Genomic DNA, 17,954 nt, shown 5'->3' with positions numbered 1-17,954 from the left:
CAGGGAACACCTCCGTAGTCGGCTCCAGCTCGGGGACAGGGAACACCTCCGTAGTCGGCTTCAGCTCGGGGACACGGAACACCTCCGTAGTCGGCTTCAGCTCGGGGACACGGAACACCTCCGTAGTCGGCTCCAGCTCGGGGACACGGAACACCTCCGCAGTCGGCGGCGGCTCAGCCCCCACCATAGCCCCCCCCCCCTCAAGGGCCGGATCCCAGACGGCCCTCAAATCACCAATGGGAGGGTGGGAGAGGACCATGGGATGGGAGGGAGGGAGCCTGAGTCTCTGAGCGGGGACTGGGGGCGTCGGGGCCATGAGTCTCGGAGCGGGGACTGGGGGCGTCGGGGCCATGAGTCTCGGAGCGGGGACTGGCCGAGTCGGGGGCATGGAACGTGGGGCCGGTACTGGTCGGGTCGGGGGCATGGAACGTGGGGCCGGTACTGGTCGGGTCGGGGGCATGGAACGTGGGGCCGGTACTGGTCGGGTCGGGGGCATGGATCGGGGAACTGGTACCGGGGGCATGGATCGGGGCACTGGTACCGGGGGCATGGATCGGTGCGCTGGCTCGGGGGTCGGGGGCATGGATCGGGGCGTCGGATCGGGGGTCATGGGCTTGGGTCGGGAGGCCGGGACGGGAATCTGCTGCGGCCCAGCGCGGGACATCTTGCGCTGCGACCGAGCGGGGTCGGGACGTCGCTGCGGCCCAGCGCTGGACATAGTGCGCTGCGGCCGAGCGTGGGGAGCATAGGTGGCCTGGAGTCGGACCGCAAGGTCCATTACCCGCTCCCAATGACAATCGCCGCCGGACGACCACGAAATGGCCTCCTCCTCTGGGGACCATGTGGTAGGCGGCGGATGGTGACCCAGATGCCTAGTGAGGGCTCCAGATGGGGAGACGGAGTAGTACAAGTACCCAGCTGGAACCCCCGGGAGGACCGTTCCCCCATTACGGGCGGCCCGCTGGAGATTGCGTGGACCGCCCATTGCCAGACGGGTTCCCCTGAAGTCTTCCAGGGAAAAAAACTCTGCTGAGTCCTTCTTTGGTCGCGTCATTCTGTCAGGGTTGCGGGTGGGAGGCAGGACTCAAACGCAGAGTTGTCCAATACAAAAGACTTTAATAGTCAAAAGGTCCAAAATCCAAGGGGCAAAAACACTCAGGCATGAAACTATGGGCATCCAAGACAAGGACAGGACATACGTGGGAAATGACAATGACGCGACAAGTGACACAGGAGATACATGGCTTAAATACACAAGGGAGGTGCAGGTGATTGGAACACAGGTGGAAACTATTAGACGAACACAGGGGATGACGAGACAAGGCAGGAAGTGAAGTTACCCGGGGACACGAGTGGCAGAAAACTACAAAATAAGACAGGAAGTGAACCACACCGTGACAACTATTATGTTAACAATAGTGTCAGCTGGGAAACAAGCTAGTTTCAAAATCATAAAATTCACACAATAAAGTCTGTCAATATATCGGCTGCATAACTTCAATCTAGATGTGAGGATCATTATAGTTGCCACAATGCAAAAAGGTGGCAACCCGGAAAAACTTAAAAACATTAAAAGTCTCTTCTTTGACATGACAGAGTGGTACACCAGAGGTCGACATATAGCCACATACCTGTCATATGACATAACTGCAAGAATAGAAAAATCACTGCAGACAAATGAGTGAATCACAAAAGCCTGAACAAGGCATCCAGAATAAGAGATTACTTGAACAGGAGACAGCAGATCCCACAGAAGCTTTGGGTAGAAACCTGTTGTGCCATAAAGTCCATTCATGCACAAAGTGCACAGTAGAATATACATCGGTTCATGCATGTTCTCATCCAAGATAATGATTACAATCAGGGAAACATTTACCAGCATAATTAAACAGTAACACAGTAAAGTGACAGAGAAGAGAACAACTCTGAGGGTCATTGTTTCATCTAAACCTGAAAGAAAAAATGATGTTATATGAGAGTTGTTGTGGTTTGTAATCATTGTCATTATTTGCTGTGTTGTGAACCTCCACCCTCAACACAAAACCTGTTTCTTCATCCCACTGTTATAAATATCATCTGTCTATAGCAACGCATGGGCTGGAAATTCAAACCGACCAATCAACATATAAAAGAGCTAATCTTTTTTTTGATAGGTAGATGGATAGATAGTTACTAAATAAATATAAAATATAAAAATGCAAAATATAAAGAGAATAGAATAGTAGGAAATTTAACAACTAAACACTAGTGCACAGATTTAACAAAACAAACGGTGTGAAGGTGTTACAGTAGTGTGATTGATGTGGCAACATTCAACAACAACAACAGCATTTATTAATAGCCATTAATCGCGATTAATGAATTTCAAAATTAATTAGTTTTTTTTTTGTCTGTCCATCACCTTGCCCAGACTGTCCAGTTTTATACCAATGATGGAGCCGGTCCTCATAACCATCTTGTAGAGTTGGATGGTGTCTTCGGCTCCAATGCACGCCGCCCCGCAGCAGACATATGAGGAGTATGTGGCACTGGCCACAACCTACTGGTGGAACATCTTGCTGCACACATGAAGGATCAAAGAGTCGTTATGCAATCCATTATATGAGTTACATTACATTACATTACAGGTCATTTAGCTGATGCTTTTATCCAAACCAACTTACATTGCATTTTTGAGCCATGGCTTTTTACATTTTTGCCGGGGAGCAATTTGGGGTTAGGTGTCTTGCTCAGGGACAGTTCGACATGGAGCAGCACAGACCGTCAGCACTGCCACCCCCCGTTGACCACACCGTTCGCCGGTCGGACCGCCAGCGCCACCACTACCTCCCCGCTGTAGATACACGCTCTTCAACATCAGGAGAATACGTCCCCTTCTCACTCAGAAGGCAGCGCAGGTACTGATACAGGCTCTTGTCATCTCCCACCTGGACTACTGCAACTCCCTCCTGGCAGGTCTCCCCGCTACCGCCTTTCGACCTTTGCAGCTCATCCAGAAGGCAGAAGCTCGACTGGTCTTTAACCTTCGTAAGTTCTCCTACACTACTCTACTCCTCCGCTTTCTTCACTGGCTACCGGTGGCCGCCCGCATCCAGTTCAAAACATTGGTGCTCACGTACCATGCTGTGAATGGATCGGGTCCAGCTTACATCCAGGACATGGTCAAACCCTACATCTCAACCCGCACTCTCCGCTCTGCATCTGCAAAACTACTCGTCCCTCCCTCACTGAGAGCAAAACACTCGACAAGATCACAACTGTTTGCTGTCCTGCTCCGAAACGGTGGAACGAGCTCTCTGATGACACCAGGACCGCTGAGAGCCTTCATATCTTCCGCAGGAAACTAAATGTAGCCTGAAAATGCTGAGACAAGACACTAAGATAAATAAATAAATAATAAACAGAGACAAAAAACATGCACATCGGTCTCATGCTGTTCAACACCCACACCACTGTTGTTCCTCAAAGTCACAAAAACAATAAACTCACTCAAACTCCCCTCTAAACGAGGCACAGGCGCATAACTCAAGAACATACACTCAGTTAACAGTTATCAATCAATCACAATTTACATCGTGAGTCAGGTTTATTAATGCAAAACCTCTTGCACTGACCCGCTGAACAAGTATTTTCCTAGAGCTGTCCCGATGCTAAACGCTAATACTGTGTTGTCGTTAGTAGCCGCCAAGTCCCGTTCTGAAACTCCAAATCCCACGTGAACTCTGTTCTATCAGGTAACTCATACCCATCTACTTAAGATGCAGGTTTTTTGTCCCTTTTCTCTCCGGACGCAGGTCATCCAGCGGGCCCACTCCGCTCAAGTCTCCCGCCAACCCGGGGTTCGGAGGACAATGTTTGTCATAAAGCAGCAGTTCTGGTGGACCGTGCTGGAGAGGGAGGTGGGGATCCATTAGGGTCTCCAGTCCCAGTCTGACATCCCTCTAGACTTTATTACAGGGCTTCCTCGAGCGTAACCAGACCGGTTCTCTAAGATGGTCCACTTCGTTCCCATGCATTAATTGCGTTCCGCCGAGGACACAAGGCGGACGTGGTGTCGGACTGGGATCCCCAGTTAGATTCTAGGTTCTGGAGGTAGTTCTGCAGTCTCTTAGGAGCCATGGTCAGCCTGTCTTCTGCCTACCACCCTCAATCCAATGGCCAGACAGAGCAATTAAACCTGGAGCTGGGGACGTGTCTTTGCTCTCTGGTGTCCCAGACCCCACTTCCTGGTGCAAGCACCTCGTCTGGGTTGAATATGCACACAATACGCTCCCCTCTTTGTCTACTGGTCTCTCCCATTTCCAGTATGTCTATGGCTACCACCCACCCAAGCTTCCTGCTCTGGAGAGTGACGCCAAGTGCGAAAAGTGGTCGGTGGCAGGTTGCGGTGGTCGGTGGTAGGTTCCTTCCTTCTTTCCTTCGTAGTCCGGACCGACTACACTGTGTTATGCTGTGTTCACACCTAAAGCAAAGGGAATTATTTGTGCGAGTAGATTACATGCAGTCAATGCACGGACGCAAATGGTTGCAACAGGTCATCAATGTGGCTGCTGGTTAGCCTGAAGCAGCACTGGAAGCGGCAGTCATCCAGACGCACTTCCTGGAGGAGTCTGTGAAATTGAAAGACGCAGACCTGTTTATGATGTCATGAACACAAACATGACGGCGTTTGCTGTTCCGACATTTGCGTAATTTCCACAATAAGTAAAGAGCAGAAATTGTGTTTTTTTCGCAGACGCAGAAGTCACTGAAATAAGCCACGCCCCCTTTCAGGAGCGAATTAAACGGTACAAATGAAGGGGAATTACCCAATTAGTAGACTCGCAAGTGAAGCACTGCTGTCCAGTGTGTGATGGGCATATAATGACTGCTTTTCTGCCATTTAGATATCGTATAATAATTGTTCTTAATTTTAGATAGTAGTGACTTTGGAAGTTAATAAGCTTTTGTGATTTCTTTGTGCACGTGTACTGAGATAGTGGCTGGACGTATAGTCTCTGCTCAAACTTCAATTATATCTCAATGAGTGAACATCAATTATTTATAGTTTGGTTATTAGTCCCTGTTCTCTCAATGTGGTGGCCAATGGTTTATTATTTTGTGAATTATTTTTGGATAATTAATTATTCTATTGATGTCAATGATTTACTCTGCCTAATAACTAGACACGCTCCTGAACCTTGGATAATGCAAGCCGAGGCAAATCAACTAGGCTGTACAAGCTTTGCACACACATCAACGAGGCTAGCATTATTAATGTAAAGGCTGCTCATCCCTACAGCACACCCTATAACTAATACTGTGTCGCAGTACAACTTTCTACCTTATACCGCTTGGTTCCCTTAAGAGACTGCCACATAGATCATTCACAGGAATCAAATAGTCAAGATGGAAAAAATATAATATTTACTTAAGAACAATTGAGAACTGATATCCAAGCAGAAAACGTTGAGGTTTTTCCAGTTGTAGCAACGGATTTTCTAACACATAAACATGTGAATTGTGAGATTCACTGAGACTGTGTGATCATGCGATGCAATCTTCAGTAGCGTTTGTTACCTTAAGCCTTCGGATTTCTCGAGGTTTTCATTAAGTTGTAGGGATATTGTTGTTAAAATTAAAAATCAACTTACTACACTTTTTTTAACAGCAGAGGCCAATGAAATCAAATGAATAATCAGTCTCAACACATCTTAAGTGCATTTTAAGTTTTATTGAGTAATATTGTTATCTGTATAGAACTTTTTTGTTATTTGGAAAAGTATACCTCAAACTAAAAATGGTCCTTCCTGGCAGTGGAAAGTAACCATCTAATGTATCTCAAAGTGTGTGTAGCGTTTAACTTTATTTATTTAACGTAACAGTGGAACGCTCAATGTGCAGTTTTCAATATTTTTCACTAAGTGACAAGTTATGATCATTCTTCAGCTACATTTTTTCTATTAGCATCAGATCTGTTGGGATTCCTGAAAAAAGGGGATCCATTCAGCATTGTGGGAAAAGTGAAAACCAATAAAAGAACATTTATAATTAACAAACAATTGAGTCTGTTCAACTTTCAGCTGGCATGTTATATTTGAAAACAGAGCCCTCATTAGATTCACGGAACATCTGTTTGCGTGCTGCAGGGATTGTGTGGCTAAAGCCCAAACCAGGCCTTGTGGGATGTTTTTGCAAGTCACAAACTCATGTTAAACGAGAAAAGACCCTCCACTATTCTGGCAGACTCTACGTGCAGCGTGTCATTGTCCAGGATATATATGAAGCAGCATTGTGGTTGATACATTCTCTGTTCATATTATTCTGTCTCTTTGACATGTTGAACAAAAACAATCACCATAGAGAGCATCAGCTGAAGGCTGAAAGTGTGAATATGCATATGACATATATGGAAACACAAGGTGTAGATGTATTGTTATCAAACCACTTCCTTACTGGACAAAAAGAGAGCCAAAATTATGACAAAGCCTGATTCTACTCAATTTATTTTGTTTCGAAATACAGAAAAGACAAACCGTGAAGTGAAGAATTATTTGAGTCATGACTTTAGTTCAAAAGGTAATTTGGTTTGGGGTTTCTCATTCCTGTTCCTTGTTGATCTTGGTCTTTGTTGGAACGGATAACAGTCCTCTGAGTTTATTTAGGATTTAACTAGTATCTTATAAATAATACCATGCAGGATTTTTTTCCTAATTTTGCTCAATTTAAAACCATAAATTAGAGGATTAATTATTGGAGGAATGACAAGATATTCTATTGCAATAAAGTTGTTAAGTGCTTGAGGTAAGTTTGTTGAACCATATCGTGTGTGCATGATATCTAAAAGTACGGTCACGAGAAAAATGAGCAAGGAGGCTAAATGTGGCACACATGTCTGCATGAACTTTGCCCTGTTTTCTAAAGAGTTCACACATGTTCTGATGACATACAAGTAGGACCAAACTATTGAAAATCCATGAAATACGTAAACGATAATTGCAATGTAACCAGCTATGTTGTTAACAACAGTGTCAGCTGGGAAACAAGCAAGTTTCACAATAACCCAGTTCACACAAAAAAGTCTGGCAATATATGGGCTGCATACCTTTAATCTAGAAGTAAGGATCATATTTGTTCCTACAATATAAAAAGGTGTGAACCAGGAGAAAGATATTAACATTAAAAGTCTCTTCTTTGACATGACAGAGTGGTACACCAGGGGTCGACATATAGCCACATATCTGTCATATGACATTACTGCAAGAATGGACAAATCACTGCAGACAAATGAGTGTATCACAAAACCCTGAACAATGCATCCAGAAAAAGAGATTACATGAACAGGAGACCGCAGATCCCACAGAATCTTTGGGTAGAAACCTGTTGTCCCATAAAGTCCATTCATGCACAAAGTGCACAGTAGAATATACATTGGTTCGTGCAGGTTCTTATCCAAGATGACGGTCACAATAAGAGCAATGTTTATCAGCACAATACAACAATAACACAGTAAAGTTACAGAGAAGAGAACAACTCTGAGGTTCATTGTTTCATTTAAACCTGATAGAAAAAACAACCTTACATAAGAAAAATTATGCATCATGGTCAGTGAATTGCCTTTTACCCTGTGTTATGTATGTCCATCCATAACATGGTACTTTCTTCATCATATCACTCCTTTTAATATCTTGTTTACATCCACACATCAGCTGGGAATTCAAAACAGCCAATCAACATTCAGAAAAGTTCCCTCCATGTTTCAGCAATATAGCCTCATGCATACAATGAATTAAACCGGACAGAGTATGGCATATGTTATGTACTCTTTTATTAAATTTACAATGAATATAATAAACATGAACTTCAGATGGCGGTATCCAAAGGCTTCGACATTCATATGAAAACAGACATTTCTGATGTATCTAGAAGATGGATCATGTAGATATGTATCTCATATGAAATCTATCGCAAAAGCGAGGCCCTCCCCTTACAGCAACATGAAGCTATTAAAAAAGGTGTATCAATACTATAAAGGTCCTGCACAGGCCTAAAGATCTAGTTTTCACCGTACCCGCATCTTCCAACTCGACATTACTGAATCTGCCTGATATTACAGCGTTTGAGACAAGCCTCATCAAGGCTACATTTTTACTCCACTTTTCTCAAACCAACAACATATTATCCTCATTATTTGTTGCACCTCACTCTAAAACCTGGCTAAAGCAGAACCCATGTTATTGATGTAAGCTAACTAACCACAGTCACTGCCATTTAACTCTGCCAATTAATTTATTTTTTTTGGGGGGGGGGGGGGGGGCGTTGGCATTGTTCTCGGCACTGACTTGCTTTTTTTAACATGTTAACTTGCAAAAAGTAAGAATAGCTCTCCTAGCTGTCCAGTGCTTATCTAGGCATTCTGCATGGAATAGAAGAGACATTTGATTTTGCTTTCTTGATCAACAGCCTTTCAGTTCATATGCAGCTTGTTGAATGAGGATTGTCTAAGGAGTTCGCCAACAATGGGGCTTTAGAGGATGGAAAAGAGACCAACCAGTTAATCACACTAACTTCTGGAAAAAGTAGTCACGTCACACTACAAAGTTCAAGGACCTGCAAGATATTTCTGCAAGATATAGTCTCGCTGAAAGTCAGAAATTGGGGGGGGGGGGTTTCTTCCTAATTTTCTTTTATTCGACAAAGAACCAAACCGTGCATTAAAGCCACGATAAGATGGGATGCTCAAGCAATAGAATTCTTACTCAACACCAAACCGGTGTTGAGTAAGAATCATTACACCGGTGTCTCCTGTTTGCAAACACGGGAGAGAGTTGACACACATACATGAAAGAGGGAGGAAAGCAGCTCTGGGAAAAAAACTAAATGCTGGTAATCGCGCTTGGAGGTAGACCAGATCAGCTAAAGCACCACAAGATTATAAACATTGACGCACACACTTCTTGCTATTTTTTGACCAAGAATTCAATGTGCCTCTGTGTGAAAGAGCACAGACCTTCTGTCGTCCAAGTAGTACATTATTGCAGTTTTCCAACAAACGGCCACTAAATTAAAAAGATTTGAAATCCCAGGACCCTTATCATGTGAAGGAAGGAAAACATCTGTTTGCATTTATATGTTCTCGCCTACTTCCATACCTGGAAACAACTGTCTTGATGTATGCATAGCCACAAAGTGTACTTGACTGGACATGAGTGAACAGTCACTACCCTGCAACTTTATCATTTATAAGTCATTCTCAACTAAATCTGCGGCTAGTTAATGTCCAAACAGCTTCCTTGTTATTTGGAAAAGTATACATCAGATGAAATAATGCGCTTGTTGCGGTGAAAGTGACCACGTAAAATCTGTCTTTATTCTGATCACATAATTGACGACAAGGTTTGTTTTGCTTGATATCATTTATTTGAACCCATGTAACTGTAACCGTAGAAAGCACATGCATGTTTAAGAAAATTCATGTTTTTCAGAGGGTGACAATTATTGACAGTTTGAAAATGACATTAGATTGGTGTATTCTTTAAAAAACGGGAGGGGGTGGGAACATGCAACATTATGTAACAAGTGAACAGTGAGAGAGGATGTGTAAAAAAACGTTCAAGTTTCTGGTAGCATGTTTTGTTGAAGACAAAGCCCTCATCAGATGCACTGAGCAGCTGTTTGAGGGCTTAGGGGATTGTGAGGCCGGAAAAGCATGAACCCAGCTTTGTGGGATGTCTTTTGGAGTGACAAGCTAATGATAAACAAGAAGAAAACCTCCACTGTGAATCCCCGTGCAGCGTGGCATTGTTCAGGATATGCACATGCAAGCATTGTGGTGGCTGCCTTCTCAAATTATTCCGTCTCTTAGACGTGTCGAACACAAAACGATCTTCGTACACAGCATCAGCTGAAGGCAGATGATGTGAATATGCATATGCCATACATGGAAACATGAGGTGTAGGTTAATCATTCTAAAACCACTTCCTTAGTGGTTAAGAAGAGATAAACAACGTTAGTTAAGCCACAATTATGAGTTATATTAAAGAAAGGTCTTGTTGATCAGGTTGCTCATTCATTCCTAATCTTTGTTGATCTTGGTCTTTGGACCAGATAAAAGGTTTAACTAAGATCTGAGTAGTTTAATTTTAAAAGTAATACCAGCAAGAATTCCTTTTTGAATGTTGGTCAATTTAAAACCATAAACAAGAGGATTCATTATTGAAGGAATGACAAGATATTCTATTGCAATAAAGTTCTTCAGTGCTTGAGGTAAGTTTGTTGAACCATATCGTATATGCATGACGTCTAAAATTATTGTTCCAAGAAAAATGAGCAAGGAGGTTAAATGTGGCACACATGTCTGCATGAACTTTGCTCTGTTTTCTACAGAATTCACACATATTTTAATGACATAAAAGTAGGACCAAACTATTAGAAAACCATGAAATACGTAAATAATTAGTGTAATGTAAGCGACTATGTTGTTAACAATAGTGTCGGCTGAAAAACAAGCAAGTTTCACAATAATTAAATTCACACAATAAAGTCTGTCAACATATTGGCTGCATAACTTCAATCTAGATGCGAGGATCATATTTGTGGCAGATACACAAAAAGTTGTGAACAAGGAGAAAGATACTAACATTAAAAGTCTCTTCTTTGACATGACAGAGTGGTACACCAGGGGTCGACATATAGCCACATATCTGTCATATGACATAACTGAAAGAATGGACATATCACTGCAGACAAATGAGTGAACCACAAAAGCCTGAACAAGGCATCCAGAATAAGAGATTACATGAACAGGAGACAGCAGATCCCACAGAAACTTTGGGTAGAATCCTGTTGTGCCATAAAGTCCATTCATGCAGAAAGTGCACAATAGAATATACATTGGTTCATGCAGGATCTTACACAAGATGACGGTCACAATAAGAGCAACATTTATCAGCACAATAATACAGTAACACAGTAAAGTGACAGAGAAGAGAACAACTCTGAGGTTCATTGTTTCATTTAAACCTGAAAGAAAAAAAAACCTTACATGAGAAGAATTAAACATCATGGTTAGTGAATGTTTTTTTACCCTGTGTTATGGATGTCCATCCTTAACATGGTACTTGCTCCATCATATTAGAGTCATTAATATCTCGTCTTACAATGGCCACAAGTCAGCTGGGAATTACAATCAGCCAATCAACGTTCAGAAATTGGTTTCCTCCTTGTTTCAGCCTGATGCAATCTACCATACCAGCAATGCATTAAATCCTTAAAATATAAAAGAACCTTGCTTTTGGAAAAACTTTTATATTACTATAGAACGCAATAGAGTCTGTAACCTCCAAGGAGAAAATAATCACATTACATAAATAACAGGCAGTCATCATGAACCAATATAAGGCCACACATTATTGAAAAGCTTAATGTCTGGCTGCAAAGCCAAAATGAGCAAAAAGCTCCTCCAGAAAGTCAATGACCGCCTGTGTGGTGAAGAAACTGCCTCAGGCCACTCAGAGCAATTGTTGGTGATGTGGGACGCCACGGAGCTCACCACAAATGTCCATTTGAATGTGCTCCCAAGGCCCAGCTGGCCACTGTAGTGGCTAAAGCAGAGGAGCTGGTAGGAGGTCAGTCTTTCCCCACACCAGGCAGGCTGTGCAGTCTCTCACCATAGCCTCCAAATATCCATCTATTCCTGACCACCAGACCACTTCCCGGCAGCGCTGTTTGACCTTGACGATGCCGAGGTGGCCTTCATGAGCCATGGACAGGACACGTGCCTGTAAGGTGCAGGGTATGACTGTGTGATGCCCCCTTGCAATGCAGCGGTCGTTTCAGCAAAAACGGTAATTGTTAAACCGGCGGAAAGGCGCCAGACTGTGTGGAAGGCCAGAAGCTGGAGGCCACCCAGAGTGGATGAAAATTCGGAGCTGTGAGATCACTGTGTCCTGTTCGGAAGCCTGTTGGAGTTCCTGAAGTGACACTATTGCCTCGAGAGCTCGTAGCACCTTATTGCCCTACAAGGCAGCTGCGCTCCATAGATTCTAGGTTACTTGTTGTTACTATAGTTTTAAAAAGTAGGATGGGTGCCAGAGTCCGAGGGGCAGATTCGGTCAGCTCTTTTTAAAGTAAAGCTTAAAACTTTCCTCTTTGATTTTGCCTATAGTTAGGGCTGGCTCAGGTTAGCCTGGACCAGCCCTTAGTTAAGCTCCTATAGGCTTAGAATGCCGGGGGACTTCTTAGGACACACCGAGCTCCTCTCTCACGCTCTCGTTCTACAATAATTCACGTTTTATTAATGCACATGACTAATTCAGCTTCTTTCCGGGAGTTTTTGTGCTTTCTCCCCTACCAGGTCTCCGTAGATTGTAGTTCCTTCTGGACCCTGGTCCTGACACCTGCCGTGACCCTGCTGACACCTGCTGCTGCCATCATCATCATTATTATTTGAAATATTAATCAATATCAATCAATTACTGTAATCATAAACCAACATTACCCTCTCCTAAAGTCTTTGTGCTCTCCCTCCCCACAGGCTTCTATGGATGGTGGTTCTATCTGATGGTGGTTGCCCCTGCAGTGGTCCTGCTGTGCGCCTGGCTTACTACTCACAATTACTTGAATCATTTGTGTCATAGGAATTGCATGTATTATACATTGTTCATTCTGTACACATGGCATCCATTGTAGTCTGTCCATCCTGGGAGTGGGATCCTCCTCTGACGTTCTGGTTTCTTCCCTTTTTTTCCCTTTGAAGGGTTTTGTTTTCCTTTTTTGGGGAGTTTTTTATGTGCCGATGGTGGGTTTTGGGACAGAGGATGTCGTATGTGTAGAGACTGTAAAGCCCTCTGAGGCAAATTTTTAATTTGCGATTTTGGGCTATAGAAAATAAAATGAATTGAAGTGAATTGAATTGCTGGTTTGTTCGTAATGTGAATGAACGGCCATACACATACATATGATACCGCTCACATGCTCAGACACAGGCCGGGGCCTCTCTCTCCCCCATGGAGTACTTCTTTTCAGCTGAATTAAGAGCTCGGGAGGCAAAAGCAATAGGTCGCTCTGTGCCGTTGTGAAGCTGAGACAGCACAGCCCCCACTGTAGTTGGAGGCATCACAGGTGAGAAGCGTCGGAGTGGGTGGGTCGAACAGGGCGAGTACTGGTGGTGCGATGAGCTGGGCCTTCAACTGCATAACCACATCTTCACAGGCAGGGGTCCATGCCCATTGGGGGTCTTTTTTGAGGAGCAGCCAGAGATGGGCAGTGGTAGAGGAATACTGGGGAAGAAAATGCAAGTAATAGGCGGTCATTTCCAGGAAGGAGGCAATTTAAACAGGGCTGGAGAGCATGGGCAGCCGTTGAATGGCCTCCACGTTAGAATGAAGTGGCCTGAGGCCTTCTGGGGTCAGACGAAACCCTACAAACTCCACTTTGGGGAAAAATATATCTTTTCTCGTCCATTCAGTGTGTGTCGAGCACCTGTGTGAGACGTTGGTCATGGATGGCAGGCGTTGATCCGTGTACCACAATGTCATCCACGAATATCAACACCCCTGGGATGCCAGCGAAGATGGTGGACATTATGTTCTGGAAGCAGCTAGGGGCGGAGCATAGACCAAATGGTACCCTGTTGTAGTGGAAGAAGCCTGCATGTGTGACGAAAGCGGTGAGGTTACGGCTGTCTGGGTGCAGAGGTACCTGTAGGTAGCCTTGGCGGAGGTCCAGCTTAGAAAAGATCTTGGAGCCCTAAAATTGAGAAGTCAGTTCCTCTGCCGTGGGCAGCGTATATTTGTCAGGTACAACGGCCTTGTTCACCACCCTCAGGTCCGCACACACAGGCGAACCACCTGACTTCTTCTTCACAATGACCAGATAGGATATCCAGGACGAGGCGTTTCAGTTGTGAATGTTAAATCACAAGCCGATCAAATGTTGTTTTACAAAAGTAAAAACACACAGAATGTATGAGGGGATTCATTTAAGTAATGAAAAGAAGTTAAAATGCAAATCACAATTTAAAGGTCATTCATATCATCACAAAGGTAATTAAGTATGTTACATTTGGCAAAGTGCATACTAGAATATACATTGGTTCATGCATGTTCTTATCTGAGATGATCACAATAAGAGCAACGTTTACCAGCACAATGAAACAGAGAAAAGAACAACTCTGAAGTTGTTTCATTTAAACCTGAAAGAAAAAACAACCTTACATGAGAAGTATTATGCATCATGGTTGGTGAATTGCTTTAGCTCTGCATTATGTATGTCCATCCTTAATATGGTAGTCGCTCCAGCATATTAATGTGTTTAATATCTTGTCTTGCTAAAGACACACATCAGCTGGGAATACGGACCATCCAATCAACAATCAGAAATAGGTTTCCTCCTTGTTTCAGTCCGAGTCGATCTACCGGATGAGCAATCCATGTGGCCTGATTAAAATGGTGACACCGGTCACTAAGATACATTTACTTTTAATGTGCGTCCTTTATAGTTTATTATTACTGCAGAAATTAGAATTTCAGTATGACATAAATGACAACAGGAAACACTATAATCGAAGAACTACATATAGAACAACAGTAGTGGCTTCCGTTCTATAAAGCAGAAACAAAGAACATTTACATCTCTCTGATGCTGTTCGACATTTACATTTCTTTATTCTTTGAAAAAGTTATAGAAAATAATGAACTCGAGTGCCCCTGTGTGCTCGGATCCATATGTGTGTAACGTTAAGTCAAGGCAGCTTCTGTCTCCCCTCTAAACGAGGCAGATGTACGACATACGTCTCCAAACAGTTAATCACAATTACACAGTGATTCACATTTAATATTGACCTCTCCTGCTACTTACGTTGACCCGTCGTACAAGTACTTGTCCAACCTACGTAACGCTGGACATGCAATACAGCTCCCTCAGATATTCTTCTGAGGGAGAAACAGAAAAAGTGGCGCTGGCTGGAATGTGCCTGAAGAAGGCACCCTCAGGCGGAGGTCCGGGCTGTTGTGTCCAATTGAAGGCCTGCCAGGGCCATGCGAATGAGAGACCCCATGGAGCTGTTGACTGCTCCTTCCAGGCTGCGATTCAGAAACGGGAGACAGCCCCAGGAGTGGGAAGGTCAGAAGAAGCAACCTCATCTGGGCTAGCCTGCTAGACTAAGCCCTTTTGGAGGGAGCCCCCACGGCCTGATAATCAAAAGTTCTTTTCATGGGCTTAGTTGGGGCTGTCTTGTCTTGATTTAAGAGTTAGGTAAGGGGGGAAGCAGGATGTGCCGAGCAGGCAGACACGAGTCTGACAAGATGGGGAGTCTGTTTCTGTCCTGGCTGAGGAATGCAAGGTCTGCGGGTCAACTAGCAGATTTGCCAGCCAAAGGGGGGTTTAGAAACACACCAACACTATTCAACATACACTCTGTTCGTTGATGTTTACGTTAAGTTAGGAGTCCGGACATTGGATGTGACCGGATCTTTAGATGCGTGGGGTGAAAGGTCCTCCTATACGCCAGTTTAGGGCCAATAGAAATCTTTCCTTCTCTGTCTTTCAAGGGTTATAAAACATGATGTTTTTGCTGATGTTAGTTAGTTGTTCTTCTGGCCTGTGTGCTGCCTGAACTGCTTCTGCCTTTGGAAACGCAGCGCTGATACTTGACCTGTGATCTGACAAATAAATCTCCCAGAACGAGAGAAGCTGTTCGGCTGAATTTTTGATAACCCCGACCAGGCTCCAATTCTTGAACACGTATTTGTCACGGTGTGGTTCACTTCCTGTCTTATTTTGTAGTTTTCTGCCACTCGTGTCCTCGGGTAACTTCACTTCCTGCCTTGTCCTGTCTTCCCCTGTGATCGTCTAATCGTTTCCACCTGTGTCCAATCACCTGCATCTCCCTTGTGTATTTAAGCCTTGTGTCTCTTGTGTCACTTGTCGCGTCATGTCGCCTGTCAATCGTCCTGGATGTTCGTAGTTCCCGCCTGCTGTTTTTCCCCTGGTTCCTGTGTGTTTTTGCCCCTTGGCCTTTGTGTTTGTTGTCTTTTGGACTATTAAAGTCTTTTTGTGTTCGAACTCCGCATTTGAGTCCTGCCTTCCCACGCATCCCTGACAGAATGACGTGACCACGAAGGGACTCAGCGGACCTGCTGCCAGATTACAGGCCCGACTATATGGATGTGAGGAGCCCGTTCTGGCAGCGTAAGACTAACTTTATCTTCGGTCCCAGGGGCTATCAGCTCGCCTGCCTCGAGCTCCGGGATCTTCTAAATCTCAGGAGGAGCCCTGGCAAGAGGAAGCACCGACCTCCCGTTCCCGCTGGGCCGCCGCAGCGCTCTTCCGTTCCCGCTGGGCCGCCGCAGCGATCTCCCGTTGCCGTTCCCAGACTCGGTCCTCCAACCCCGCCAGTACCGCCCCCGAGACTCTCAGCCCCGACCCCGACTCGCCCAGTACCGCCCCCGAGACTCTCAGCCCCGACCCCGACTCGCCCAGTACCGCCCCCGAGACTCTCAGCCCCGACCCCGACTCGCCCAGTACCGCCCCCGAGACTCTCAGCCCCGACCCCGACTCGCCCAGTACCGCCCCCGAGACTCTCAGCCCCGACCCCGACTCGGCCAGTACCGCCCCCGAGACTCTCAGCCCCGACCCCGACTCGGCTAGTACCGGCTCCAAAACTCATGAGAGGGAAAGGGGAGCACTCTTCACTTGGGTATTGCTGAAAGATATTGATGTCTCACCCGTCAGCTTTGAGCGAGAGCACTCTGCTACTGTAGAACCAGGCCTCAGCGTTCAACAAATCAATGGACTCATTCCAGGTATTAGGTCAGTCAAGTTAGACGGAGCGAGGACGCCCTGCTAGCTGTGATAGTTATAAGGCCGTCGTGTGGTCAGTTTATTTTGACATCTGCGATTAAGCAGGAAGTGCAAAACAGGAAGTAGAGCAGAAACTAAAGAGGGCTTGTTTTCAGCCGTGTAGCATTACATTTACAATCCAAGTAAATCCTGTGTCTGAATTCCTCGGAAAGCAATTGCTCATTCACTCTAATTCAATGTTGCCAAGATGTCTTATGTATGCGGATATTAAAAGGAGCAAGTCCGCTCACATCCCTGGCTCTTGAAAAGGAGTTTGGCTGGTTGTTTATTTATGTTAACGCTTATTGAAAGTACAACACATAAAGAGAACAGTACAACAGATATTGTTTGTTTTGTTTAACATAGTTTATTGGATAATATGTAATTGTAACCATAGAAAGCTCCTGAAAGTTAGTGAAATTAGCAACATTTTTGCTTCAAGGATTGTGGGGCCGGTAAAGCCCAAACCAAGGCTTGTTGGAGATCACAAGCTATTGATAGACTGTAAGAAATAATCCACTGCAATTCTTGCAGATTCTACGTTTTGTGTTGTGGTCAATACCTTGTCCATTCATATGATTCTGTGAAGTATAGATGCATCATTCTTAAACCTCGGTCTTAATGGATAAGAGGTGATAACTAAGAAGTTAGTCACAATCAAGACGGACAGAAGCAGATGTTTTCACGTCTTGGTCAATATTTGATCTGTTATTTCAACAGATAATCAGGCAGTTGAAGACATACATTATTAATTATTAGTTTTATATGGTTTGTAAAACACTATTCCACAAATTTGTTCCACACTTTGGTCCTTTTGAAAACCTTAACGAATGAATTCACGAAGGGAGAAAGGACAGATGTTGTTTACCATTGTCATTTTAAAAGGTTTCAGGGATATCTTTTGAGCTAAATAGAACATCTTTATTACATTAACCATTGATAAAAATAAGTAAGGAAGTTCAATTTATTACATGTTTGTATGAACATTACATTTTTCTTAACAGAGTTCATACAAGTCATGATAAAAGATAACTAAATCAACCAACTCTTTAATTAAAAATAGATGCTGTGAAAAAAAAGTGTTTGCATTACATGCAGAGAATGCCTTATTAGAAGCTTTGCATTTTCTTTA

General features: G+C 44.1%; 3 protein-coding genes across 3 annotated transcripts; all 3 read right to left on the bottom strand.

The window, feature by feature from the left end:
- Positions 1-984: 984 nt before the first annotated feature.
- Positions 985-1,999, bottom strand: LOC120834264 (olfactory receptor 1D5-like). Its single transcript, XM_040202178.2, has one exon. The coding sequence runs from the start codon at positions 1,997-1,999 to the stop codon at positions 1,364-1,366; it is 636 nt and encodes a 211-aa protein (XP_040058112.2). The 3' UTR covers positions 985-1,363.
- Positions 2,000-6,640: 4,641 nt separating this feature from the next.
- Positions 6,641-7,582, bottom strand: LOC120834263 (olfactory receptor 1D2-like). The gene has a single exon (XM_078091332.1). The coding sequence runs from the start codon at positions 7,580-7,582 to the stop codon at positions 6,641-6,643; it is 942 nt and encodes a 313-aa protein (XP_077947458.1).
- Positions 7,583-10,061: 2,479 nt separating this feature from the next.
- On the bottom strand, positions 10,062-11,066 carry LOC120834262 (olfactory receptor 4B13-like). Its single transcript, XM_040202177.2, has one exon. It carries the CDS (start codon positions 11,043-11,045, stop codon positions 10,101-10,103), a length of 945 nt encoding a protein of 314 aa, XP_040058111.2. The 5' UTR covers positions 11,046-11,066; the 3' UTR covers positions 10,062-10,100.
- Between the last annotated feature and the right edge of the window lie 6,888 nt (positions 11,067-17,954).

Source organism: Gasterosteus aculeatus, chromosome 16, assembly GCF_964276395.1.
Source record: "Gasterosteus aculeatus chromosome 16, fGasAcu3.hap1.1, whole genome shotgun sequence".
Lineage (NCBI taxonomy): Eukaryota > Metazoa > Chordata > Actinopteri > Perciformes > Gasterosteidae > Gasterosteus > Gasterosteus aculeatus.
This window is presented reverse-complemented; position numbering and strand designations above follow the sequence as displayed.

What these genes read in the sequence shown, in the direction of transcription:
- LOC120834264 (XM_040202178.2), bottom strand. Translation starts at nt 1,999, where the DNA reads ATGATTACAAACCACAACAACTCTCATATAACATCATTTTTTCTTTCA.
- LOC120834262 (XM_040202177.2), bottom strand. Translation starts at nt 11,045, where the DNA reads ATGATGTTTAATTCTTCTCATGTAAGGTTTTTTTTTCTTTCAGGTTTA.
- LOC120834263 (XM_078091332.1), bottom strand. Translation starts at nt 7,582, where the DNA reads ATGATGCATAATTTTTCTTATGTAAGGTTGTTTTTTCTATCAGGTTTA.